At 40.4% G+C, this 27,018-nt stretch overlaps 2 protein-coding genes across 4 annotated transcripts in view; one reads left to right on the forward strand and one right to left on the reverse strand.

The window, feature by feature from the left end:
* LOC121925779 (N-acetylated-alpha-linked acidic dipeptidase 2-like) overlaps window positions 1-19,461 on the forward strand; it is a 48,101-nt gene extending 28,640 nt beyond the window's left edge. For both annotated transcript variants that reach the window (XM_042458337.1, XM_042458338.1), the window contains exons 8-19: window positions 320-418; window positions 669-754; window positions 1,981-2,100; window positions 6,077-6,159; window positions 7,792-7,855; window positions 8,516-8,583; window positions 9,732-9,823; window positions 12,337-12,427; window positions 14,408-14,672; window positions 16,227-16,308; window positions 17,354-17,446; window positions 18,635-19,461. In XM_042458337.1, the coding sequence (XP_042314271.1) occupies window positions 320-418; window positions 669-754; window positions 1,981-2,100; window positions 6,077-6,159; window positions 7,792-7,855; window positions 8,516-8,583; window positions 9,732-9,823; window positions 12,337-12,427; window positions 14,408-14,672; window positions 16,227-16,308; window positions 17,354-17,446; window positions 18,635-18,824 (1,333 nt within the window). In that variant the 3' untranslated portion in view covers window positions 18,825-19,461. The remainder of the gene's footprint in view (window positions 1-319; window positions 419-668; window positions 755-1,980; window positions 2,101-6,076; window positions 6,160-7,791; window positions 7,856-8,515; window positions 8,584-9,731; window positions 9,824-12,336; window positions 12,428-14,407; window positions 14,673-16,226; window positions 16,309-17,353; window positions 17,447-18,634) is intronic.
* Window positions 19,462-21,669: 2,208 nt separating this feature from the next.
* CHORDC1 (cysteine and histidine rich domain containing 1) overlaps window positions 21,670-27,018 on the reverse strand; it is a 29,013-nt gene continuing 23,664 nt past the window's right edge. The window contains exon 11 of one of the 2 annotated variants that reach the window (XM_042457805.1): window positions 21,670-26,171. In XM_042457805.1, coding sequence (XP_042313739.1) covers window positions 26,019-26,171 — 153 coding nt within the window. In that variant the 3' untranslated portion in view covers window positions 21,670-26,018. The remainder of the gene's footprint in view (window positions 26,172-27,018) is intronic. The other variant, XR_006102895.1, reaches the window with a different exon arrangement.

A 27,018-nucleotide genomic window follows, 5' to 3' on the forward strand; every position in this document is an offset into this window, starting at 1 on the left:
AACTGAGTATCTTCATTTCCTTATAGGCCTTTTTCTTCCTCTGAAGATTGTTTTGTTCTTCTCCAAACCTTGAGGTTCCCTCGTACCTGTGGATACATTCTTATGTAGGGGTAATGTCATAATAGGCACTCCTACCTGAATGTCAGAAATATAGGGAATTATATTTAATTACAAGCTGCTGATCTTCCCCTAAGCTACCCATAATTAAGTTTTGGGTCCCTCCCACTTTCTAATTTAGGAAACAGTGTATTAAAGAGGTGGTAACTCTTTCTGTGAAGTGACCTCACAGATGTTGTTGGCCTGAATTTTACTGCCACAGGTTCATGGGAGGATCAAAAGCTCCAGATGAGACTTGGAAGGGAAACCTGAATGTGTCCTATAATGTCGGGCCTGGGTTTTCAGGCATCTACTCCACAAGGTCAGTTGGATCACTTCTGCCAACTCACACTCTTTGCCACCAAACAAATATATTATCATTTCTGTGGTTCTGTGACCTAAATCCAAATGCTAGTCTCAACTAACATTCAACCACTGAACAGTGCCAGTCCTACCCCACACGCCTGCCAATACACAAGCCACTATTTCTATGGAGTATCAGGTGAATTCAATTGGTGATCATATGCTTTTTCAATGTTATCACACTTTTTTCTTTTTCTTTTTTTATTTAGAAAAGTCCAAATGCACATTCACACAGTCAGTCAGATTACACGGATATACAATGTTATTGGGACTATCAAGGGATCCATTGAACCTGGTGAGTTTTGGTTTTATGGTTGCTGATTTGAAATTGGGGAAATGGGGAAAGGCACAATTTTTGTTCTCGCTGAGAGGATTTTCTGACATTGTGGGGCCTGAATGCATATCATGGCTGGAGATATAAGCTAAGTAAACTGGTTAGCTGTTTCTTCAAATCATGATTTCACAAATTAACCAAGCCCAGAAAATGCAAAGAACAGTGGATTTTTGCTCATGTCCTGCTGGTAGGTGTCCCATAGGCAACTGACTGGTTGCCATGTGAAAGAAATACTGGACTAGATAAGCCTTCGGTCTGATCCAAAATGCCTTTTCTTATGGTCTTAAGAGTGTTCTTATTGGCAACAACAACAACAACAACAACAAAATATCAGTTTGGAAAGTTACTAGAACCATAGTAAAACAGAAATAATTTTCATTGATAGCAAAATCAAGATTAGACAGATGGTTTCAGCCCTGTTCTAGTTTTATGATTGTATAATATGTACCATGGAATGAACAATCATATGCTTTATAGTCCTTAAGAAGTTACACTCCTCTTACTATTTATTGGAAGGGGCAGAGATCTACCTATTGCTTCGCTTCCTTTTGCCATCTTGAATATGAGTCGATTGTGATGGAAACAACTTGGATGATGAAATATGTTCATGCAACTTTTTTTGGTATAATAATATTGTATATTTCCTGTTATGCATCTTTGTTTGATTGCTTTGAGTCTCAATATGTTTTCTGCTAAAAATTGCTACCGTAAGTATCTTGTAACTGAGAGATAGTATGCTGTAGTGGTTTGAGCACTGGGCTACGACTCTGGAGATTAGGGTTCGATTCCCACTTGGTTGAGCCCCACTTTGCGTGAGTCATACACTCTGAGTCCCTGAAAATTCTGTCATAGGTTTGCCTTAGGGTCTACTTAGGAAAACGATTAGAAGGCACACAACAATAACAAATCTTTTACCCTCTTCTTTTGCTAAGGTTCAGAAATAACCTCAAGGTTTTGTTTGTTCTTTTATGTTCTCAAAAACCATTTCTAGCAGCCTTGCTTAAAAATGAATGAATAAGATCTTCCTATGGAAAACACAAACTGTATTTCTTCCATCCACCCCTATCTCCTTGAAAAACATTTCTGACCTTAACCAGGAAAGAAAAGGCTGAGAAAGATCTTCTATGTTAGATCCAACTCTTTGAATCTCTTCCCCACAACACACACACTTCTATTCTTTTCCTTAGATAGGTATATCATCCTTGGTGGCCACAGAGACTCCTGGGTGTTTGGTGGCATCGACCCAACCACAGGGGCAGCTGTTCTTCAGGAAGTTGCAAGGAGTTTTGGCAAGATGGTAATGCAAGGTAAATGAATGGTACCGTTTGGACAGAAAATATGAAATACACAGGAGAGAGATGGTGTAAGTTTGGACTTTCTGGGTTAGAATGTGTCTAAACTACCCTGTTACAGCAATTTGATACTGCTTTAACATTTGTAGATCCATCCTACAGAAGCCTAACAATAGCTTTTACATTTCCATACCGCTTAATAGTGAACTCATCACTCTCTAAGCAGTTTACAATCAGTAAGCCAATTGCCCCCTTGCCAATTCACACCTTGCTTGAAAGTAATACATGTCAAAATGATCTAGTGTTCTTTGTAAACCACAAGCTAAATATGAGTCAGCAGTGTGATATGGCTGCCAAAAAGCCAATGTAATTCTGGGTTGCATTAACAGGAACCTAGTGTCCAGATCAAGGGGTAGTATCAGTGCTACTCTATTCTGCTTTGCTCAGCCCTCACCAAGAATACTATGTCCAATTCTGGACATAACAGTTCAAGAAGGATATTGACAAGCTAGAACATGTTCAGAGAAGGTAATGAAGACAATCAAGTATCTGAAAAAGAAGCTGTATGGGGGATACAAAGGCCCCATTCTCACTGGCGGTTTTGTGCTGGAAGGAACTGGGGAGCTTTGGTTTCCCCCTCCCTGAATTCCTCCAGAAGCAAGTGCTCACTACCTAATCAGGGGTATTTTGCCCCGAATGCCCTCTTGAGAAATCGAGGTTTAAAATGAAGGCGCCTGCTGTCAATCAAATTTCAGTTCTGCGATCGTCATAGGTGACGTTTCCAGCACTCGTTGGGGCATCGGCAGTGTGCTTCCCCCCCCTTTTTTTAAAGGACCAGGCACCAAAATGCGCACATTTTGTCAAATTTAGAAACCTCCTGTGTGGGGGCATTTGAGTCAGTGCAGGTTATGATCTGCCCTTGGCCCCATTTTCAACCCCAAAATGCAAGCTAATGCCATCTCTGCATCCTGTATCCCCCCTCCTTGCCACCCCATAATGCCTCATATACATGTAATAATAATAATAATAATAATAATAATAATAATAATAATAATAATTCCTCACCTCGGAATGCCAGAAAAGGATGCCATGCCATGCATTCTTTGCATTTCCTCGGCTACCCCTTTGAGACAGTAGCAAAAGCATTCTGTGTATCAATTTGCGAGTTTGCCAAAGAGAAACATATTGTAACATTCACATTATAGCATTCATTCGCAAAGGAAAAAAGCCTCTTGCAAAGGGCTCCTTTCAGGAGGAAGTGAAGAAATGAAAGGGAAAGTGAACAAGCAGCTATCCACATTCTATCTAAATATAGATCTACTTGAAGCAAAAAATATGGACATAGACGGAGAAAAATAATTTAAAAAAATTAAAATCAAAGGGAAAAGTTTCCTGCTGGAGAGCAGAGCCTTGGCTTGTTCTGGCCCCCTGACCTGCCCTGAATTGACCCTTCCTCCTGCTCACGTTCTAGCTATATATCTATTGCAAAAAACGTGCATTTTTTGCCAAAAATAATTTTAAAAAATTAAAATCAAAGAGAAAAGGTCCCTGCTGGAGAGCAGAGCCTTGGCTTGCTCTGGGCCTCTGAGCTGCCCTGAATTGACCCCGTCAGTCACCCCACTCCCCCTTTCTGCCTCCTTTGCCTCCTGTCAGATTCCCCTTTTTTTGCATCCTTCCTCTGGCTCTGTCCTCCTTCTCCAATGAGGGGAGGGAATGCTCGCCCACTGCCTATCCTCTGACCTTAATCCCTCCCCTGAACTTGACCTGATCATGATTGGAGGCAAGTTCATATTTTGCGGAACCCGGGTTTTTTTTTAAAAAAAGATGGCTTTTGCCCTGAATCTGGATTTACCCAGGCTAAAGGGCATTTGCTTGTGCATGCCTTGAAATGGATTGTGATGGATTCGGGGCCAATATGAACTTCACATGCAAGGATTGATTTCTAATCCAGGGTGAAGTGTAGTCTGAATGGGCCCTTAGGGAGCTTAATATGTTTACCTTGGAGAAGAGAAGACTGAGAGGTGACGTGATAGCTTTCTTTCAGTATCTGATGAATGCCATATAAAAGATGGAGCAAGCTTGTTTTCTTCAGTTCCAGAAACCAGAACATGAATCAAGGGATTCAAATGATAGGAACAGAGATTCCATCTAAGTATTCAGAAAAACTACTTTACTGTAAGGGTTGTTTGACAGTGCCTTGGACTACCTTGGAGGGTAGTGGGCTCTTTGGATGGGCATCTCAACTTCACAGCTATAGTTATGTATTCGTACAAGGCAAGGGGTTGGATTAGATGGTCCTTGCAGCCCCTTCCAACTTTAAAATTCTACCATTCTTCAAATCGCAAAATTTCATAAGATAAAGGTACTGTATGTAGTAGAGAGTAGTAATGTGGCAGTTACATACCCTCCAATATTTCACAGATGAAAACTGGGCTACGTATGGCCAGTCAATACCAGAGCATGGCCAAGATGGCAAAAGTTGTTAATGAGGGAGAACATATGAGCTAAGAGAGACTGTAGCAATTTGCCTTTTCATGAACTTACTGGGAAGTGTAAGACTCTACCAAGTCCTATCCTCTCCTCATCCCTGGCTAAATTAACTAAGCACAAAACACTTTTGGTCTCTAAACTCAGTTTACAGCAATTTAAGAAGCTGGGGACAAAGGAGAAAAGTGGGAGGAAGAAAGAGAAACTGGGACACTTTTAAAGCATCTGAAAAGGTGGAACAAGAGAGGATTAGTCAGGACAGTTCAAGGGTATGTAATTAAAGTGGTTATGGATTATAAATACACTCTAACCTAGGACATTCCAATTTACATCACCTCTTTCACGGCTTTACAAGAATGTGCTGTAGCAGGTATAAGAAGCCATGTTGGGGTAGGGGGCTGAATTCTGATCTTCACAGCCCCATACAAGCCACATCATATCAAGGAATGTAGTTACATACCCCTATATTTTTTAATTTTATTTATTAGAGTACTTATACCCCACCCTTCAGCCTTAAAGGCTATCAGAGCAGCCTTGGCAAAAGCACTGGGTGTAACTTTCCCACGCAGGATTTTGTCAAGTAATTTGGCTTTGGACTTCCTCTCCTCACACTGCTGAGGCTACCACAGGCCTGTGATGGCTGTCATGGGTTGGCACAATTTTCCAAAATAGGCCACTGCCTTTATATCAAAAAGATTTCCAGGTAATGTGATAAAACTCAAAACTTCATCCTGGTTTCAGTTGTATTGACCTGAATCCTACTGTTAATACCAACTAGAGTAGGTTCACTGAAAATCAGTGAAACTTGTGTATGTGTTGACTTACCAAGTTTCCATTGATTCAAGGTGTCTACTCTAGGATTTAGGCCATGGTCTTCTCTTAATTTTATTTCTCTCATTGTTGACTGAATGTTGAAATGTCTGATTTTGCATTTTTTAAAATTATGTAATTTGGATAGGTGTGTTGAACATTTTTTCAATAAAATGATTGAAACTTAACTTTTGTTCAGTAAACATAGCCAAAACATAATTTCTGATTAATCAGTAAAACTGTATCATATCATTTGTCTAATAAACTTACCTGAAACATAGTGGCAGACGAATAAACATAACCAAGAAAGTAAATAATCAGGGAAGGCATTAAAGTCCTTCTACAAAAAATAAAACAAAGCAAAGCAAAACCAAGGCAATTAGAAGTAGGTACTTCTTTAGAGTTATTAAAGGATAGGTCTTTAAAGCTCCAGGTAATCTTCGCCATAAGTTGGAAACAACTGAAAGGCACATATCAACAACAACAGCAGTCTTATAAATAATATTTTAAAGATTGTTTTTACATGAATTCAGGCTGAAATGCTATACTCACTTATCCAGCAGTATGTCCCATTAAACTTAGTGGATTTATTAGTGAGTTGACATGTATAGGAAATTATCATCTTTTTAGCATAACTTAAATTCTGTTGGAGGATGGCTACCTAGAACAATTAATTAATTGTTTGATTATCTAGGTTGGAGGCCTAGAAGAACTATCATTTTTGCCAGCTGGGATGCAGAAGAATTTGGGTTGTTAGGTTCAACAGAATGGGCAGAGGTAAGTCAACATCCTTTTCCAAAATATATAATGCTTTGCAGGGCCTATCCCTCTAATTAGTGTTGGCCTTACTGTTAGACAGAGTGGGGCAACTGCTTCAAGTGCACAGACTCCAACTGTCCCAATTTGGCAGGGACAGTCCTGGTTAATCCTCTTCTGTCCCACTTTATCAGCTGCGTGAATTCAGGCTGAAATACAAATATGCACTTATCCAAGCATAGGTTTTTGTTTTTTAAAAAACAAATTACATGACAGTTTCAAGGCAACCAAATGCTTAATCCTTTCTTCCTGAGTCAGAAATGATGCAGTTTCAAACCACTTCAACTTCTGGAATTTGTAGTGTTGTGATATTTAGCCTTCTCTGTCAGAGCACACTCTGGTACCAGAGCAAACTACAGATCCCAGGATTCCATAGCATTAAGCCATGACAGTTACAGTGTTTTCAACCTACATTATTTCTGCAGTGCAGATGCAGCCATGATCCCTGTGAAAGTCTCTCCTGCCACACTCAGAAGCTTTTATTTCCTCTGGCAGTTTTCATCCTGTATTAAATAGCAGCTTCAGAGAAACCAATATTTGCTGGAGTTGTGATAAGATAGGGTTAATGCTTGTCAGGTACCATGGTCCATGCTCTCTTTCCCCATCCTCCCATGGCAGTATTTTTTAACATAATTTGTGTGTCCCCTCATTTTAAAAATATGTATTTTACACATTTATGCCAGACTTGAGATCCTATATCTATGCAGTCAGAGCATAGCAGTCTACTCATGTGTTTCCATTGGGCTTCCACTTCTGCCCCATTGGGCTTCCACTTCTGCCCCATATGGAATGCAGTTTTCCAGCAGCAGATCATGCCCCATTTTATTTATTAATTGATTTATGGCTGTTAGTGACTAAGGGAAAGAAGAGGGTTCCTAGAAAGCATTTAACTGCACTTCTGCAGCCAGGAGGAAACAGTATGCTGGAGAATCAAGAAGTCGAAGGCAACTCTTCTCTCCTGGCTACAGTTGGACATATCCTGCCTTGTCCTTTGAATGGCCATATCACTCCCTGCCAGCCACCAAATGGCCAGGGGAAATATGTGTCTGCCTTTAGAAGCAGGCCTATACAGGCAAGGAGGTGTTGTGAGAGAGGTGTTGGATACTCTCTTGTACAAAGAACTTTAAAATGTATGTGCATGTAACCCTAGGTAATCTCACCAAGAGGATTCTGATCCCCATTTTGCATATCTTTTAGTCTTCCCCCAAGCATCTTATAATGTATCTTGGAGAAATTGGGGATCCACTCTGCTTAAGTATGTTTGGTGGCTCATGTAGGCAAGCAGAGGTGAGAAAGATCTACAGAGCTTTGAGGGTCTGTAAAGATCTCTTGAACAAACATGTACAACTGCCTCTATTTCTTGGTTCAGATGAGAACTTGGAAGAGTTAGCTTTGGACTACAATTCCCAGAATTTTCCAGCCAGCATGGGCAGTTATGGTAATTGTAGTATGTAGAAATAACCTTGGCAGCCTCTGATCCAGATTTATGAATGAATTTGGACTTCCATTTCATACACTGAAATTTTTGTTATGGGGCAACCCAGTTCATCACGATATCACCCTGGTAATGTCTGTATCTTCTTTCTACTGTAGGAGAATGCCAAGATTTTGCAGGCAAGGGCTGTCGCTTACATCAACACGGATTCTTCAATAGAAGGTAAATGTTCTTTAACCACATTCTGAAAAGCTGTAAGCTATGCTTTGGGCTTCAATTCTGGAAGACTGCCATTTGGAGAGATCACAGGTCTTGATGCTCAGCCAATTCAAATGATACTTTCTGGCTGCTCATGTGAATGGCCTTCTTGTACATGCTTGCCTGCTCACCTGGGTTGATGTAGAGGGTGCCTCAAGGTGAGGAGCTAGCAAATTTGTTATAATCTGGATGAAAAATAATACAATCATATGGTTGGAAGGGATCACAAGGGCCATCTATTCCAACCCCCAGCTATGCAGAAATATACACAATAAAAGCACTCCTGAGTATGGCAATCTAAACTCTGTTTAAAGACTTCCAGAGGTGGAGAATCCCCAACCATCCAGTGCACTCCACATATTCCATTGTTGAACAGCCCTCACAGTATTTAAAAAGAAGTTCTTCCTAAAGTTTAGGTGGAATCACTTTTCTTATTGTTTGAATCAATTGGTTCATGGTCTCTGGAGAAGCAGAAAACAAGCTCACTAAAGAGAATGGACTCTTTTCTTACATCTCAGAAGACATACCATGATAGTCACTGGACTCTTTTTTAGTCAGTGGACTAAAAAAGAGGCCCCCATTAATATTGAAAGAAAGCAACTCCTATCTATGTTTTGATTTTAGGCAACTACACATTAAGAGTTGACTGCACTCCCCTTCTCAATCAGTTGGTGTATAATCTGACAAAAGAGGTACAAATAGTCTAGTTCACCTGGTTCCTGTTCCTCTTCCTTCCTACTCTTCTCCCTCCTGGCTTTCTTCTGTCCCTTTGGGTTCAATGATTCCATTCAAGTACAGATGCAGATTCTGGAGACTCTCAGCTTTGATTTTCAAGTTTCTAGACCATGTGACCTAAATAGCCACAGGGCTTGCTTCTGTGCATCATTGCTAGCACAGGATGGGTGCTTCTACAGAAAATACTTTTAGCAAAGATCTGCGAACTGGATGCCCAGTCCTAGCTGCATCTGCACTGCAGAGGTAATGTGGTTTGACACCACTTCAACTGCTAGGGTTCAATGCTATGGAATTATGAGATTTGTAGTTTCATGAAATATTTAGCCTTCTCTATTAGAGAGTTCTGGTGCCACAACAAACTACCAATCCCAGGATTCCATAGTATGGAGCTATGACAGTTAAAGTGGTGTCAAACTGCATTATTTCTGCAAGGCAGATGCAGCTGTAAACACATTGCCTGTGATGTATTTCTTTCTGAGTTCAACAGGACATACTTCTTAGAAGTTGTACCCATAGTGGTAAACTGCACATTACACTTAGCATGCACATCTTGAAAATACAAATAGCTCTCATGGGGTCACAGAGCAGGTTCAGCACCCCAGCCCACTGCTCCAAGTTTTTGCCTCAGGCTAACTGCAACTTCCAATGGGCAGAACTATTGCACCACAGGGGATAGTGGTGTTGGAGTAAACTTCCATGCACCATAATACTGATCATGCTCTCCACCCCAACATGGCATCTATAAACTAATTGCTTTCATGCAATTACAATTGCTTCTAATTTGGCCCTGAAGTACACATTAATCAAATGAAGGGTGATCAAAAAGTCAGTGGGGCAGTGTTGATAGTCGTGCCCACTGAAGGCATGTGGTTCTTTAGCCCTTCCCTGTAAGACCCACACTTTGACCAAATGCAGCTGAGAAAATAGGCTCAGGTCTACAAAAGCTTATGCTACCAATTTCTGTCTTTCATTTAGTCTCAAAGGTGCTGCAAGATCTCTTTGCATACTTTGAACATGAATATCTGCCAGTGAAGCCCTTGAATAATGGCATGTTATTGGTATCATGGTAATCATAATATTTGGGACACATTATTTCCCTTTCTAGATCTCAAGCCCTGATGAAGGATATGAAGGGAAATCTCTCTATCAGAGCTGGATTGAGAAAGATCCCTCCCCAGAAAATAGACATCTCCCCAGGTAAGATACTCACTTGTCATCTTCCATAGTTATAAGGGTAAATTTTGAAATGCAGGCATCATTATGACAGTCTCCATAGCCCTGCCTTCTCCAGGAGAGTCAAAAGCTTTAGGTGATACATACCAACAAGTATGCCAGAAGGCTTCATCTCCACTGTGAGTAGGTGTTTTGCTAATGACTCTTGTTTTCCTATTAATGCCACTCAGAGCAGAATTTTTGTAAAGCGAATGGCTCTTCATTGTTCATTCATAACAAATTTCCCCAAATAGTTTGAAATACAAGTATAGCTCAAGACAGTATGATGTATTTTGGAAAACACTCCTGCTTTCCACAAGCTTAGTATGGGGATTACTGTAAATACGTTGGGGACAATGAAGCCTAAGGAGAGGTGGCAGATGCTGTCACTGTCCCTGCTAATCCAAATAGTCCATAATTTTGATCATGCAAATCCTGGCTTCAGTACATTACTGTCTGGTTCACACACCCACATCTGTCACTTGACCATTTCTATATATGAGTGAACTGTCCAGAGTTCTCATATCACAGGATAATAGAATCCTCTTGTCACTTCTAATTACTTTATATACCGTGATCCTTCATTCAGGTGTTCAATGATAGTGAAAGTAAGCAGCGAAGATACTGTGTAAACCAGTCCCCTGTCCTCCAATTTTCCCCTTCACAAAGATAAGGCAATTGTTTGGATTCCATAGTAATTGCTCTTTATCTGTCTGACACGTTCTGGAATGTAAATGCCCTAAAGGCACCAGGTCCTATACAGCTTGGAAGCTAAGTAGGATCAGCCCTAGTCAGTACTTGGTTGGAAGACCGCCAATGAATACCGGGTGCTATAGCTTATATTTCAGAGGAAAACATTGGCAAAACCACTCTGAATATTCCTTGACTAAGAAAACACTATGAAATCCATGGGGCTGCCATAAGTCAACAGATGACTTGAAGGCATGCACACTCACACACATGTAGCCCACTTTGGGTGTCCTTTAGCCATCACGTTTGCCTTGTTCTTGACACCATGGTCCAAAGGGCATGGACAGGGGTAGCGTGTCCCTGTTAGTGCTCTTGGACATTTCTGCGGCCTTCGATACCATCGACCATGGTATCCTTCTGGATCGCCTGGGGGAGTTGGGTATCGGGGGCACTGCTCTGCAGTGGTTCCGTTCCTACCTCTCAGGCAGATTCCAGATGGTGGAGCTGGGGGACTGTCGCTCCGATAAGAGGGCCCTCACATCAGGGGTCCCTCAGGGATCAATTTTGTCCCCTATGCTATTCAACATTTACATGAAGCCGCTGGGAGAGATCATTCGGAGACACGGGGCGCGGTGTTATCAGTACGCTGATGACACCCAAATAGTCTTCTCTGTGTCTCCGACTGATGCAGTGACTAGGGTTGGCATCTCTCTGCTCAATGCCTGTCTGGAGTCGGTAATGGGCTGGATGAGGGAAAATCGATTCAGCCTGAATCCAGAGAAAACGGAAGTACTTGTGATAGGCTCCCCCGGTCCTGGGAAGGAAATTTGTCCACCTGTCCTGAATGGGGTCACGCTCCCCGTGAAGGACACTGTTCGCAGTCTGGGGGTGCTTCTGGACTCGTCGCTTCACTTGACTTCTCAGGTGGATGCGACAGTCAGAGGTGCCTATTATCAGCTTTGGCTGATACGCCAGCTGCGACCCTACCTGGACCGGGGAGACCTTGAAACAGTGGTACACGCACTGGTAACCTCTCGACTTGATTTCTGCAATGCGCTCTACATGGGGCAGCCCTTGTACCAAACCCAGAAGCTACAGTTGGTTCAGAATATGGCAGCAAGGCTGGTCACTGGTAGCTCCAGGGCCAGCCACATAACACCTATTTTGAAAGATCTGCATTGGCTGCCTATTCGCTTCCGGGCGCAATACAAGGTGTTGGTCATTACCTATAAAGCCGTAAATGGCTTGGGCCCAGAGTACTTGGAGGACCGCCTCTCCCCATATAATCCGCCCCGCACTCTCAGGTCAGGTGGGAGAAAACTCTTGAGAGTTCCTAAGATGAGATATGCTGCGACTGCGCAAAGGGCTTTCTCTGCTGTTGCCCCGCAGTCTTGGAACTCTCTCCCTGATGAGCTCCGCTCAGCCTCCTCCCTCGAGTCTTTCAAGAAAAATCTTAAGACTCACCTATTTCTCCAAGCCTTCCCCCACATGTCCTGACTGCCATTCTCTCCTGTATATTGTATGTATACTGTGCGATCGTGTTTTGGATTGTCTTATTGATTTTTTAATTGGTTTTAATTACTAGGAATGAATGATGGATTTTAATGATGTTTTGTATTGTTTTTAATATGGGGTATTTTATGCGATGTATTTTGTATTTTATCATATGTTGTAAACCGCCGTGATCACAGGAACGGTGGTATAAAAATAAAGTTTCATTCATTCATTCATTCATTCATTCTTTCATTCATTCATATGACATTGCAAGAGGTCTAACTGCAACTTTTTGTTTATCCCATTCTGGGCAGGATAAACAAACTTGGATCAGGCAGCGATTTTGAAGCTTATTTCCAGCGATTGGGGATTGTGTCAGGAAGAGCACGATATACTAAGAATAGGGTAAGATGACCTGCTTTTCTGAAATGGGACACCACCATTTTGGGAGGTATTTTTGGACCACAATTCATGCACTATTGAAACAGGAATTCAGTCTCTTTCTGTCTGTTCTCACTCCTATCATCTTTTTAAAAGAAGAAGGATTTGCTTGTTTGTTAGTTTATTTATAGTATTTCTGTGTTGTCTCCCAGTCCACAGGAGATCTGGAGGCAATAAAAAAAGCAATTAAAACAATACAAAGATCTTAAAAGATTAAAAACATATTACAATATTGTCTGATTGTTTTAAAGCCGCTTTGAGTCCCTATGTTGGTAGAAAGGTGGGCTAAATAATAATAATAATAATAATAATAATAATAATAATAATACACTAAAAACAATCCTAAAATACCATTTTGAAGCAATTAAAACAGAGCAGTTTCAAATATTAAGCAATTTTACATGTCCATACCAACCTAACCTCAAGAGGTGTTAGGACATGCAACATGAGGTCCTCTGTGGATCTCATATGGGAGGAGACAGTCTTTCAGATATGCACATTTACTTGTGAAAAATTACATTCAATTTAGGTCCAAGATAAATATAATATTGGGTTTTATTTCACAATAAGCAGCAGGGGGTAGCCCAAGCCAGTTTGTTGGTGTTTCCTCACTATAATCTCCATTGCCACCACTAATCCTTTCCCCCCCTCTATAATTTCAAGTTAAATAATTTCCCTTCTCCCCCAGTGTGCCATCCAGCACTCTACCCACTATACAATGTTGCCTCTCTGTAGAAAATACTGGTTTGAAATCTTATGACAACTAAGTCTAATTTGAGTTCAGACCAGTTGACAAAAAGCTTGAAAATCTTACTTTTGAAAATTACAATTGCTGGAACCCCCCCAGCCAGCGTGGTCATTCTGGCTGCAGGGTTGTAATCCCAAAATATAATTTTCCCAGCTCTAAGTAGAAGAATGTACGTGGTAGTTTTGAGGATGGAGGATGGACTGTGTCACATCACACTGTAGATGGGGGAATCCTATACTTGCCAGCCTCCCTGCAAGTAGAAAAATTTCCACAGCTTGAAAGAGATCTGCAAGAAGAACCTATCACTCCTCATGTGGTACTTTCTTTTTTTCTCTTGTCAGAAGAGTCTTTTTTTAAAATATAAAGCAATATTTTAAAAAATTCCATACTTGCTATCTTAAGTAATAAAACCCATGGTATCTCCTCAGGATTATACCACCTCCATTCTGGAAGGAAGCTAAATAATATTCCCAGTGATTTCACGGGCCACTTAATCCTGGGCCAGTCCAGAGCATGTTGCTCTGAATTGCCCCCAGATCTTCCATAATAGCCGGTCACATGCACTGGGCTGAATCCAGTGCGATGGTGCACCATTGTCTACCCAGGCCAGCCAGGTGATACTGCATCAACTTTGCTGGCCCTTCCCCTGTTTCCAGAACCACCACTGCCACTTCCTTGCAGGTTGGAGCTCTGTGTAAAGCCTTCCTGATGTGCTGCTGCTTCTGCTAAATTCACACAGGGGTTGTTTGGCACAGAAATCGGTGTTTTCTTCATAAGAAACATTTCTTTCTATGCAAAAAATAATATTTCCATACAAAAATATTATTTCCTTTGCAGAAAATGCTATTTTCTGTGCAGTCCCCAGCTGCAATGAGTCTTGTCAGGCCAGGACTCATCTCATCAGGGTTTTGCAAAACTCGAGAAACAGTGGAACACACTCCCTTGGAGTGTAGTGGAGTCTCCTTCCTTGGAGGTCTTTAAGCAGAGGCTAGATGGCCATCTGTCTGGGATGCTTTGATTTGGATTTCCTGCATGGCAGGGGGTTGGACTGGATGGCCCGTGCGGTCTCTTCCAGCTCTATGATTCTATGTTTTTCAACCATTTTCTAAATATTTTTGGGCATGTAGTTTGTACCCTTCCTGTCTGACAAGGGATGTGTCAATCTTTTCACTCATTTTGTCTGGTTTCATTGACAGAAAGTGGACAAATTCAGTAATTATCCAGTTTACCACAGCACCTATGAAACCTTTGAGCTGGTGGAGCGCTTTTACGACCCTAAGTTCAGGAAGCAGCTTGCTGTTGCTCAGTTGCGGGCGGCCATGGTCTATGAGCTTGCTGATTCCCAGGTTCTTCCTCTTCATTGTCCAGATTATGCAGGAGCTTTAAGGATCTATGCTGACGGAATCTACAATTTGGCCAAGAAACACAAAGCCCAACTTGAGATGCACAAAGTATCCTTTGGTAAGCTTGATTCAAATGCAGTTCCAAGTTGTTGCAGCTATGCTTTATATGACCACTTGCCTCTCCTTCTTAGCCACAGACAGGGAATCACAAGCTATGATCTCATTTGATGCTGATAGAATATTCTTACATGTAGGTCCAGTTGTCATAAGGGTGATGGTTCAAAGAGAGCATTTCTGGTGTCTCCTGCACCCAATCAGTAGTTGTTTTGGTCAGGTAGGGGGAGCTGTATGCAAGTGCTGTCCAGCTGTGGTACAGATGAGGGAAAATGGCTGAACAATATAGTACTAGATGTCTCCTTGTGCAATGCTGAGTAAAGGGGATTGTGGTAATAGAAATGGATGAGATCTTGTACACCAGTGATCATGGACAGGAACACTTCAGTTCAGAAATCCAGGCTTCATTAGGGAAGATCAGAAAACCTTTATTCAGAAACTATAGAAGTTTACTATGGACATATTTTGTCAGGACTGAGACTTCAGTGCAGTACAATTAAAGCAGACAGTGATTCAGATTTTGAGTGGGTGGACACCCCATTCACCCATAAAATCAAACTCATTTGTCCCTTCTTTCTATGGTTGCCCCTCCTTTCACCCCATACTATCCGTTTTCATGACACTGTCCTTGAAACTCCCAGCATAGCCCTCTCCTCCCTTTTTTCCCATCTGTTCATTAGCCAGCAAAGATGTGACCAACAATTAACAATTTACTTATGATTACATGTCCTATCATCCAGTATTAGCATGCTACAATACATTATGAGCAAGCAAAGCTGTGGCAGGAAAACCAAACCCTCTTAACCATGGCAGGCATGACTTAGCTCCTGACACCAATGCTGCTCAGAATAATGGTCAATGGCCCAGTGCTGGTCCCTGGTAAGTTTCCAGGGAAAAAAATGGAACAAATGCAGCTAATGGCCATAAATTATGGAACATGTTCCTGGCACAGTGAGAAAAAAAATTGAAGCTTCAGAAGCACTGTTGTAGACTATCTACTCCAGATGTCTGTTCAAGGCAGGAGAGCAACCCACCTAATGGAAAATGCTCTAACTTCAAGCAGAAGCTTGATTTCCAGCGGACAACCGACCACCCCCATCCAGAGTAAACATAAAGCAGTAGAGAAGAGCAGAAGCCCCCCAGAATTCTGATCCAGACCTAAAAATCTGGTATATACTGGACTGGTCCTATCATTAGGCAGAGTAAGGCAGCTACCTTGGGTGGCAGATGCTGCAGGAAAGGGAATTACAACAAGAAATCTGGGGGACTGAGTTGGGGTGTGTGTGCAGCTTGTCATGCGTTTTGCCGGCAGCAAAATGGATATTTATCTAAAATAATTACCTGCCTCCTACACTGCATCTCTCAGGGTTCCATAGGATGTTATCATGGCAGTTAAAGTGGAATCATAACACTATCACTGTGAAGTGCAGAAGGGCCCAAAATGCTGAAGCTTGAACCTGAGACCTTTTGCATTGCCAAATATATATGTGTTCTGATTCACTCCACAGGCAGACCTTTTGTTTTTCTTTCTACTGACTGTGTAACTCTATATTTGCAGCTCCCCTTTTTTCTGCTGTGTCGAACTTCACAGATGAAGCAGCAGATTTTCACTACAGATTGTCACAGCTTGATAAGAATGAGTAAGGTTCTTTCCTTTTTCTTTGAGGGGAAAAAAAGATTGTTTTGCAAATAGAAGAAAGCTATGTTTAGAATTTAAATAAAATACACTTTAAAATATTTATTGGTATCCAGTTTATATATTTGGTTGTTTGTCTCACAACAATAAAGAACAATGGAGCACTTACAAAGAAACTACTGTAGAAAAGATCCTGAAGTATAAAGATTTGTAACTGAATACAGTACTAAAGTCGGGATTATCCAAGACATAGTATGTCTGGTTTCTATGAAAGGATGCAAAAGTGAAGAGAGCTGACAGGGTAACCTACTCATCTGAAATGTGGTACAAGAAGAGAGTTCTATGGATACTAAATGAAAATTAAGCCAGAACTCTCACTAGAAGCCAGATTCTTTGGACATATAATGAGATAACAAGACTCTGCAGCAAACACAATAATGAGTGGTAGAATTCAAGGACATGATAGCTGTGGCAGTCTGGAAAATCACTATGCAAAGGGATCTTGTAGCACCTTTGAGACTAACTGAAAGAAAGAGGGCAGTAGCATGAGCTTTTGTAGACCAGTTTCTTTCTTTCAGTTAGTCTCAAAGGTGCTACAAGATCCTTTTGTATACAATAATAGGTGACAGGGTGGAAGGTAGAAGAGAAAGACCATATCACAAGTGGTCTGATTTGAATCAAGGAAGCCACTGAGGCTGTTAGATTGGAGCAGGCTGCCGATGACCAGGGCTCTTGGAGGTCTTACATTCATAGGATTACTGTAAGTCAAAGCTGGCTTGACATAAAACAGTAACAAGCAACTAAGGTTGCAGTTCCATATTTACTTGCGTGGGGTTAAATTCTAATCAAGGCCATGGGATTTACTTAGCAGACATGCACATGGTCGTGTGTAGAAGCAACTGCTTAATGAGCTTCTAAACTCAACAAATTTCTTATTTGAAATGTGAACAGCTCCCCACCTGCAAATCTCACACTTTTTGAGGACCCGTAAGAAGTAATAAAGTGTCTTCCATATGGGCTGTTTGATGTGCTTCTGTCATCTCTTACAGACCCATAGCTGTGAGGAGAATGAATGACCAGCTAATGCTTCTGGAGAGAGCTTTCATTGATCCTCTTGGTTTACCAGGCAGGCAGTTTTACAGGTAAGTCATCAAAGTGGAGGGAGGCTTGATTTTGGAGGGTGCAAGAGAGTGAAGGCTATGCTAATGCCCTTGGCAGAAATCCTCCTTGGGAATTTGGAAATACTTCACTTTTTCCTCTGCTCTCTTCCTTTTCTGTAAGGAATGCCTTCTCTTTTCCCGTTTTGGTGTTAATCAGGTTGCAAGTCATTGAAGCATAGTTTGAATGGCCTGCAGGTGCCACCTAGTCCATCCCCCTGGCACACAGGTAGACATAGCTAAGGCACTCGTGAAAGATGGCCATCCAAACAAAGAGAGGCAGTACATTCCATTACTGAATTTATTTATATTTAAATATTTATTTAATTAATTTATAGCTTGCCTTTTTCTTTATACGAACTCCAAGGTTACTTCCAAAGATTAAAAAAAAAAAAACCACAGTACAGTTAAAAAGAAATATTCATACGATGTTGTACAAAACTACAATTCCCAGAATTCCATAGAACTGAACCATGGCAGTTAAAGTGGTGTACAACTAGGTTACTGCTGCAGTGCAGACGCAGCCCACGAAGGGCTAGTCTGGTTCTCCGTTTTCTTATCATGCTCAGGAAGATGCCATTTTTATTCAAAGATTTTCAACAACTAAGGTGACTCCCTCACTTTTTTTTAGTCACTTTTTTGTGTGGATGATAGGTTTTTGATCTGTATGTGATAACTGCATTGATTTTTATCTAACTTTATCTCTGTTAGTTGCCTTTGGGGTTTTGCAGGGGCAAGACAGGATATCATAGGGGCAAGACAGTCACATAGCAACTGTGGGATCCGATGTCGAAACTTGTTTTAAAATGTTGTTAGCCAACTTGAGTCCCATTATTGGGAGAAAAGTGGGATATAAACGAATAAATAAATAAATAACTTATACATTGTGTATGGGTTTTAAAAAAACTGTCTCTTGTAATGTTGCTTCAGTTTATTCATTAAGAGTAGACCCACTGCATCAATTTTTGAGGGGAAACACATAGGGAAATCTCATTTATTCATGTTATAGTTGAGACATACAATAGGAGTCAGGCTGTTATTTTTAGCTCTCTAAATCTGCCAGGAACGTTTGTTGAAGGGTATTGTAGGAACTTGACAAACTGAGATTTGGCTCTCTCTCTCTTTTGGAAGAACTTGATGATTTTTTTATCGTATATCCCTTTTGCTTCACAGACATATCATCTTTGCTCCAAGCAGTCACAACAAGTATGCAGGCGAGTCCTTCCCTGGGATCTATGATGCTTTGTTTGACATCGATAGTAGAACAGACCAAAACAAAGCTTGGGAGGAAGTCAAGAGGCAGATTTCCATAGCAGCCTTCACAGTGCAGGCTGCTGCAGGGACATTAAAAGCTGTGATGTAGGACTGGAATGATGAGAGATGACCTGTTGGAACTCTAGAACTCGAAAAATGATAAATCTACAAGTTGATGGAATTTTCAAGAGCAGTGTGTATGTGTGTCTTCAAGTCACCTGTCAACTTATGATGATCCCATGAATTTCATAGGGTTTTCTTAGGCAAGGAATACTCAGAGGTGGTTTTGCTACTTCTTTCCTCTTTAATTTATCCTACAGGACTTCATATTCATTGGCACTCTCCAATCCAACTATTAACCAAAGCTGGCCTGGCTTACCTTCCAGGAACTGATGGGGTCTGGTGCCTTTAGGGTATTGAGCACCATCACGCTATTTCATGCATCATGGATGTGGACCATGTAATGGCTACCAGTCCAAACCATGGCTATGTTCACTACAGCTAATGGGAACTGCAGCCCATCCTCTGGAGAACCACACACTCCTCATTTTTTTCTAGTGTATTTTTTTAAGTACCTTTAATTAGAAATATCCACAAAGTTTGACTGTAAACTGCTTATTTTTACTTTACTGCCTTTGGTTTCAACTGTCATGTCCAGTCCACAGACCTCTGAATTGATGATAGAATCAAAGAATTGGAAGAAATTTAAAGTCCAACCCCATTCTGCCATGTAGGAACACACAATGAATGCACTCATGACAGATGGCCATCCAGCCTCTGTTTAAAAACCTTCAAAGGAGACTCCACCATACTCCAAAGGAATATGTTCCACTGTCATATAGCTCTTACTGTCAGGAAGTTCTTCCTAATGCTGAGGTGGAACATCTTTTCCTATAGTGAATCCACTGCTCTGTCTCCTAGTCTCTCTGGAGCAGCAGAAAACAAATTTGCTCCATCTTCAATATGGCATTGCTTTAAATTTAGTTTCAAATGGCTGAGATTAACCTATTTTACTACTTTGGAAGACAGACTCTTTTAAGCTACTCAACTGATTGCTACTGATTGATCTATCTTCTGTTGATTTCTATTACTCATGAAGAAACAGAAAGTTCTGTATTCAAAAGCTGTATGGATGCTAGTTGCTGCAGGCTTGGTTTTATATATACGATATATGAATTAGGATCCTGGCTTCTTGGTACATGAACTTTTGATTTGATGGTACCAGGCTCAAACACTATGATACTCTCCTGTTTGTATAGGCCAGGTCTAGCCTGCCATAAAGTTGGGTGTTTTTTTTGTTTTTTGCATTAAAATGGGAATTGTTACCTTCTGACATGGTATTAGTAAAGGTAGAGTTAACACTCCCAACGGTGTATCTTAACAGTGCCATGTAAAAGTAGTGGTGGTCAGCTTATCCTGCTCACAAGTTTGTCTCCATGTCAGGTTGGTCAAATGTTTCTTCAACCTTCTGATCGTTTCTGCCAGTGTAGAATTGTGATGAAGAACTGTGGACTAGAATGACTGGGTTCTTCAAATCCTCACTCATGAAGTCTATTGGGGGATAGTAATAAAATTGTTACCTCTTCACCTTACCTATCTCAGTACACAAAGACATAATTGTGCTAGTCTGGATCAGCATCCAAAGGAATATTGTAGCACATTTGAGACTGAAAGAAGACTGTAGCATAAGCTTTCATAGAGTCTACTCAATCAGATTCAACTGATAAAAATGTGCTACAATATCCCTTTGCATACTACTTCAGTACTGTTGTGGATGATATGGGCAGACATGGGGTTGGTAGAATTGTGTGTGCTATGGTGTGTTCAATGGAGGAGGGGCTGGATAAAAATGTAATACAAGATACATGAACTTGGAGATCTCTGGCCACTCAAATTGAATTTGGCCTCGAAACAACATGCAGATTTTGACCCGTAAAACCCTAAAGTTGTGTGCAAGACCATCTTAAGGACCACACCTATAGACGAACAGAAGAATTTGCCTCATACTAAATCGTGCCATTGAGACATATATGCCTGCAGTACCTTGTCAGCAGCAGCTCCTCAAGACCACAGCTAAAAGATACTTCCGATCATAGCATACCCATTCTGGGTAGACTATGGTATGATCCTGCTATGATTCATGCTCCAAAGCACTTCAGCAGATGCAACAGGTGGCCTTTATTTCCAAAAAGCTGAACTACACCTTAAGCACAGACTGCTGAAAACAATACTTTACTCTGACACCAGTATTCTGGTGTTTAACTGAACATAGCTCATTGCTAACATGCCTCAAGCCATAATTGAAATTCACATTTATGGAATGGGCTAAATTTAAACACATTTCCAGCAGAGAGCACAGCTGTCAAGGATTTTTAGTGCTACTTTGAAAGTAAATCTGTTTGCAGCAGGGTTCACACTCTCCATATAATTTAACTTTGCCAAGTGCATTTTATTGAAAGCCAGCACTATTTGTTCCCTTTTACATTCATTCAGTTCTTACTAAGGTTTTAATGACATGGTTTTCCTTCTTTACATTTCCACCTATGTTCTACAGCACAGTATATGAATAAGGAGGTGACTATAACATTTTCATTCTAGTTGTGATTAGAGTTGAGTATAATGTTTCTTTAAACAAGCAACAAATAATTTTAAAAGGTTACCGACCCTCTTCAATGTTTTGTTAGTATGGAGAAAACCATGAAGTTGTGCAAAAAAGGAAGATTTTTGATCGGGACATTCTCCCCTCACCTGCTGTTTAAACAAAAGTAAAACCTTCCTTCCCCATTAATAATCTCCCAACAGTTAGAACAAGAATGTGGATCACACATTCCTCTTCAAATTATTAGACTGCAACCAATAGTATTGCTCAGTCTTGGTTATGCTGGCTACAACCTTTTGGAAATGCAATCCAACATCACACAGAAGGTCACATAATCTATTTAGAAACAAAGAAACCAGGTTCATAACTGTTTATTCCACAAATTTATAAAAAGGTCTGAAGACATGAGACCTCTATTGTTCAACAAAAAGTAAAAGGGACATCCATGCGGTGGAAAAACACTGAAGAAAACCAGTTAATTTAGTGTTCCAGACACATTTTTTTTTCTTCAGGTTTCATATACAAATGAAACTTTTTGGTTGCAATATGGAAATAACTTGATTAACATAACTGCTACTGAAGTTTTAAAAATTCCCATGCGACAATTTAAAGCAAATAATTGCATTATGACACAGAATATACTGGGGTTTTTTTCTTTTCAAGGCAAACAACTAGTAGTATTGACTTCTGAAGTGATGACTTTGCTGTGTAATACTTCTAAACAATAAGGAAGTCTCAGTAGTTTGGACCCTAACATGAGCATGTGTTAATCCAGGAAGCACACACAATTCCATTACAAGTTAACTAGAAGACTTAATATGTACTGGAAATGATGACTTTGCAATTGGAAACATGAAGACTCTGGTTCAACCTGCAACCTATGAAATAACTGCTTGGTCAGAGAACTATGACTACAGCAGGAATCAGAACTAACAGCTACAGTAGCACTCCACAGTTTGTGACCTAAGCAAATGAAGCGATCAAGCCAACAACCTTGTTTTGATGCCTGCTTGAGGCTGCAAAAAGATACAGGGCTTCCAAGCTCTACCAAGTTACAATACATGTCACACAACATTCAACTTGTTGAAAGTATTGTGTGTGAAGACTGTCATCTGCCACTCCTTTCTCCTTCACCAACTGGCTTATTCCAAAGGCAGAGAGGAATGAGAAAGTTATAGAAACCCCCATAATCCGTCCTTTTCTGATTTTATAATTAGGGACTCCTTCAGGCAAGCTAGTAAATGGTAATGAGGAGAGAAGGGGGAAAAGAGTTCATTCTCCTGCATTACTACAGATTCCAACAATTGCTGCTACTTTCACCCAAAGGCCTCTGAAAAAATACTGGGTTGGTTCACAATCTGTATGAAATGGATGTAAGTTTTGTACTAAGTAATGAGTGCTAAGTAATGATTAAAATGATTTAACATTATAAGGAGTCAAACATTCAATATGTTGAGTCATTTGGTTTCTTATTTGAAACAAAATTATACAGTCAGTGGAAAGTACTGACCAATACAAATCCACCTGGTTTTGTTGTACGTACTTTCCATACAAATATTTCCAAATTGCAGAGTAACTGCCACATGCCAAACTCAATAGTTATAATGTAAAACAAGATGCACATACTCCATGCACCATGTTTCCAAGAATAACTGCTGGTATTTGTCAGCAGCAGCACCTTTGGCACTGGCAAGGATTTGGAGGGCACTACGGGAATAGACATACCCATCCTTGAGGGAAGGTAAGAAAGGATCTGGAGTAGAAAATTTAAGAAATACAGTACCCAGGTCTATCTAATCAGATTCTCATTTAAGAAATTTGATCCCTTTTTTTTTATTGGCTATTTGTATTTGTCTCACTATTTTGATTTGGATAATTTTTAGTTTGAATTGGCATAATTATGTACAAAAGTTCTTCAAGGGTTACACCAAAGGCTGTGCTTATACTGTTTACTGAACAGACAGAATGTGTTGAACACAAGGGAGTTCACAGTGTTCAATTAGGTGTTATTAACAGGAGTGTAATTCACTGAACTACTCTGGTACAGCCCTAACTATAATATTCTTGCATGATCTCCAGTTATTCCAAGGGCATTTGGTGAAAAGAAAGTCTTGGCAGGTTGTGATACATGTTGGAAAGAATGGCGTCTGCAGACACAGGATGTTGGAAGAACATGAGGATTATACACATACAAACACATGCAAACTCTCTCAAAATTCAAGCATTATCAACAAAGAAAGATAAATCTAGAACATAAAGGCAAACAGTGATGTAAAGACATGGGACTGATTACTCGATCATTCAGGACTTCAGGGTGTTTTGAGAAAAAGACTGCAAAAACCACTTCAGACAGTTCAAATAATGTACTACATTGTATGCAGAGATTATTTTACCTTTCTTTTTCCTGACACACTTTCACCATTGCACTCTCCCTTTTCTGGAATATCCAAATTAAAGCAGAAAATGCTTCTCTACAAAAGATGAACAACATGTTCCTCATGTAATTCACAGCCAACACACAGGTGACACTGTACTGAGACAATGCTTACATAGTACCACTTTTATAGGAATTCTGTTCCATCTTCAAATATTTATGTTTTGAATCCTGCCAATAAATTTCTCACTAGAACATTCTCTGTTTCACATTATACAAATCTGCTAGTTCTGCAAGATCTTGCCCAAATAAATTAGTTAATTCCAAATTCTTCAGTCCTTCCTGCATATTGCCTCCTCCACCCAACAATGTTTGATGCAAGGGCAAGAAAGGGTTAGTATGCCAGGTGTACTCAAGTGATGAACAAGCTGAAATGCCAAGCATAGCTAAACTGTATGTAGGTACTGTCAAGGGCTGATATTACAATGACGGTTATATTTAATATATATAAAAAAGCATAGGCAGCCTAGACATGTTGTCCAGTTCCATGCATCCTAACGTACAGCAGACAGTTAATAAACATTTGCAGTAAGGAAGTCCTTACCATGGTTGAAAAGAGACAAATAAGACAACTACCTGGAGTACCAACATAGAGTGCCTGCCTCAATTATTTTGCTACGGTCCTTTGTCTGTACTTTGGGAGGAAGCATAGAGAAGTACCATAGCAGTTCAATGGGAAAGGTATATAATCTGAAACCCAGGGGCTATAAGGGAGACTTCTTTTCTTCATCAGTTTCTCAGGACATGAATACAATCATACAGTACAGAAATCACCATGAAACTTTCCCTTTTAATTCTATTTATGCTTCCCAACATAAAAGAGATGAAAGATTGCATGTCTGTACAGAATTTAAGTCGGTCTAAGGTGGCAATAACTTTTGTTCTATTCTTGTTATGGTAGAAAGTCATGCAGTGATGTCTACAGTATCAATTACATGGTATGTTAAACATTTCTTGTATTATTAACTGAGGTCCAAAACAAACTGCAGAAATACTCCAGTTTGAGACCACTTTAACTGACCTGACTCAGTGCTAGGGAATCCTGGGAATTGTGGTTCATTGTAGCCCAAGCTCTCTGACTGAGACACAAAACTACAGTTCCCATAACTCCACAGTATTGAGCCCATGGCAGTTAGTGCTCTCAAAGTGGATTATTTCTGCAGTGTGTTTTGGATTTGAGTTACCATATATAGGATGGATTTTCCTATAAAATACTATAGTCTAACATCTTCATCTAGTTCAAAGACCATTGGCTTTAGTAAATTATCTTTTCCAGTCATTCATACCCAATTATAGTTCCTAGGCAAAATTTTGGTTAAATCAAAGCCTGAACTGAAGTACTGTAACAATAAAAGTATCCAAGTAAAACCTTCTTATCCAAGTCCATTCAGGAAGATAGTTACCCAATTCTTTGCAACACAAGCTTTAAGTTAAGGTCTTGTTTTCACTGAAATGTGAACTTTGTGTTAGAGGTGGAGTCCACATAACTGAATGCTATTCCACACAACCAAGTAAGTACAGAGAGCCCTTCCCATCTGTGAGGGCTTGGTTCCAGGGCCCCCCACAGATGGGAGAAACTGAGGAACTCAAACACATATTAATCAATGGGTGACAATGCACACCACCATTGGGTAATATGGAGCTGAGTAATCCACTGGAGCGCCAATCTGTAGATGGCTGGTTTTCTGTGGGCTCACTGTAAAGAAACCAACCCAAAACCTTCATACAGAAAACTAGATGCTGGGGAAGGCATGCATTAGTTTTCAATACAGAATGTATTTTCCATATTGAGGAATATTCAAATTAAGTATGCCTTCTTTCAGTCTTCAGTGGTAACATCGGTATACAGATTTGCTCTGTAAGTGACAACTAGTTCTAAGACTAGCAAACTAAGGCACAATATTGGATATTCTCAAAACACAGAGGTAAGCCAAGCAAGCTTCTTTTAATGTCACCATGTAAATGCCATCTCAGAATTGCTGTTGCAAAGTGTCTATCTTGGACTATTGGAAGCCACAGATTTCTTTTATACCCAAATGACTGGTCAGAAACTGATAATCACAAAATCCCCATGAGTACGCTTTGTGCCAATAAAATCAATACAACAAAACAAGTGATCTATTGCGCTGTTGAGAAGTCCAGTACTTTACCCATCTTTGGAATACAGAATTTTAAAAGCAACTGCATATAAAATCAATTCGTATTATAACATCAAGTCACCACTTCAGAAGCAACAATTATCCCCCCCCCCCCCCCCCCCGGCCCAGATTTCAAGCTTGTTCTGCAATGTTTTGCTGCTGTTTCTGTTGTAATTTTGACACCGGAAGTTCCAAGCCTGCCCATAACATGGGCTCAGCTTTCCTCATAGTGATCTCAATCTTTGTAGCTGTCATATTTACATAACTCCTTTTCACATCAATCACCTGGAAGAGAACATAAACATTTCATCTTAGCAAAATTCATACCAGATGAATGCTGCAAAATAGTGTCCCCCCCCCTGCCCCAACGTGCTATTAAGGATGGAAAATAATAATGTCACTAGTACAGTGGTGCCTCGGGTTACGAAAGTAATTCGTTCCGCGGCCGCTTTCGTAACCCGAAAAGCCTTCGTAAGCCGAATTGCCATAGGCGCTAATGGGGAAAAGCCGCGTTTCGTGCGAAAAAGCCGAAAAAAGCACCAAAAATTTTCTTCGTAACCCGAAAAAACATTCGTAACCCGGAACAATGATTTCCAATGGGATTTTTTCGTATCCCGAAAATTTCGTAACCTGGGTATTTCGTATCCCGAGGTACCACTGTATTAACAATCTCAGTTAAAACAACTCTTTCATGCTGTCAAGTCCTAAATGAAGAAACACACTTTCCCTGGGGAATTAGCATAACTGCAAGGCTCATGGACCATTTCAGAGCAATGACATGGGCATGAAATAGTAGTTGTTGTGTGTCTTTAAGTTGTTTCCAACTTATGGGTACTCTAAGGAGAACCTTTCATGGGATTTTCTTGGCAAGATTTGTTCAGAGGGGGTTTTGCCTTTGCTTTCCTCTGAGTCTCATCAGAGTGTGGGTTTCTATGGCCGAGCAGGGATTCAAACCCTGGTCCAATAGTCCAATGCTCAAAACAGTATACCATGCTGACTCTCATTAACTGATTTACAAATTTTAAAATGTGCCAGTACTAAAAACTGGGCTAAAATGCACACCATTGAAAAAAGGATGCAAAAGTACACTTTAGTTAATGTAGAAAAGAACATGTCAAGGTATGTAAAAGGT

This window comes from Sceloporus undulatus, chromosome 3, assembly GCF_019175285.1.
Source record: "Sceloporus undulatus isolate JIND9_A2432 ecotype Alabama chromosome 3, SceUnd_v1.1, whole genome shotgun sequence".
NCBI lineage: Eukaryota > Metazoa > Chordata > Lepidosauria > Squamata > Phrynosomatidae > Sceloporus > Sceloporus undulatus.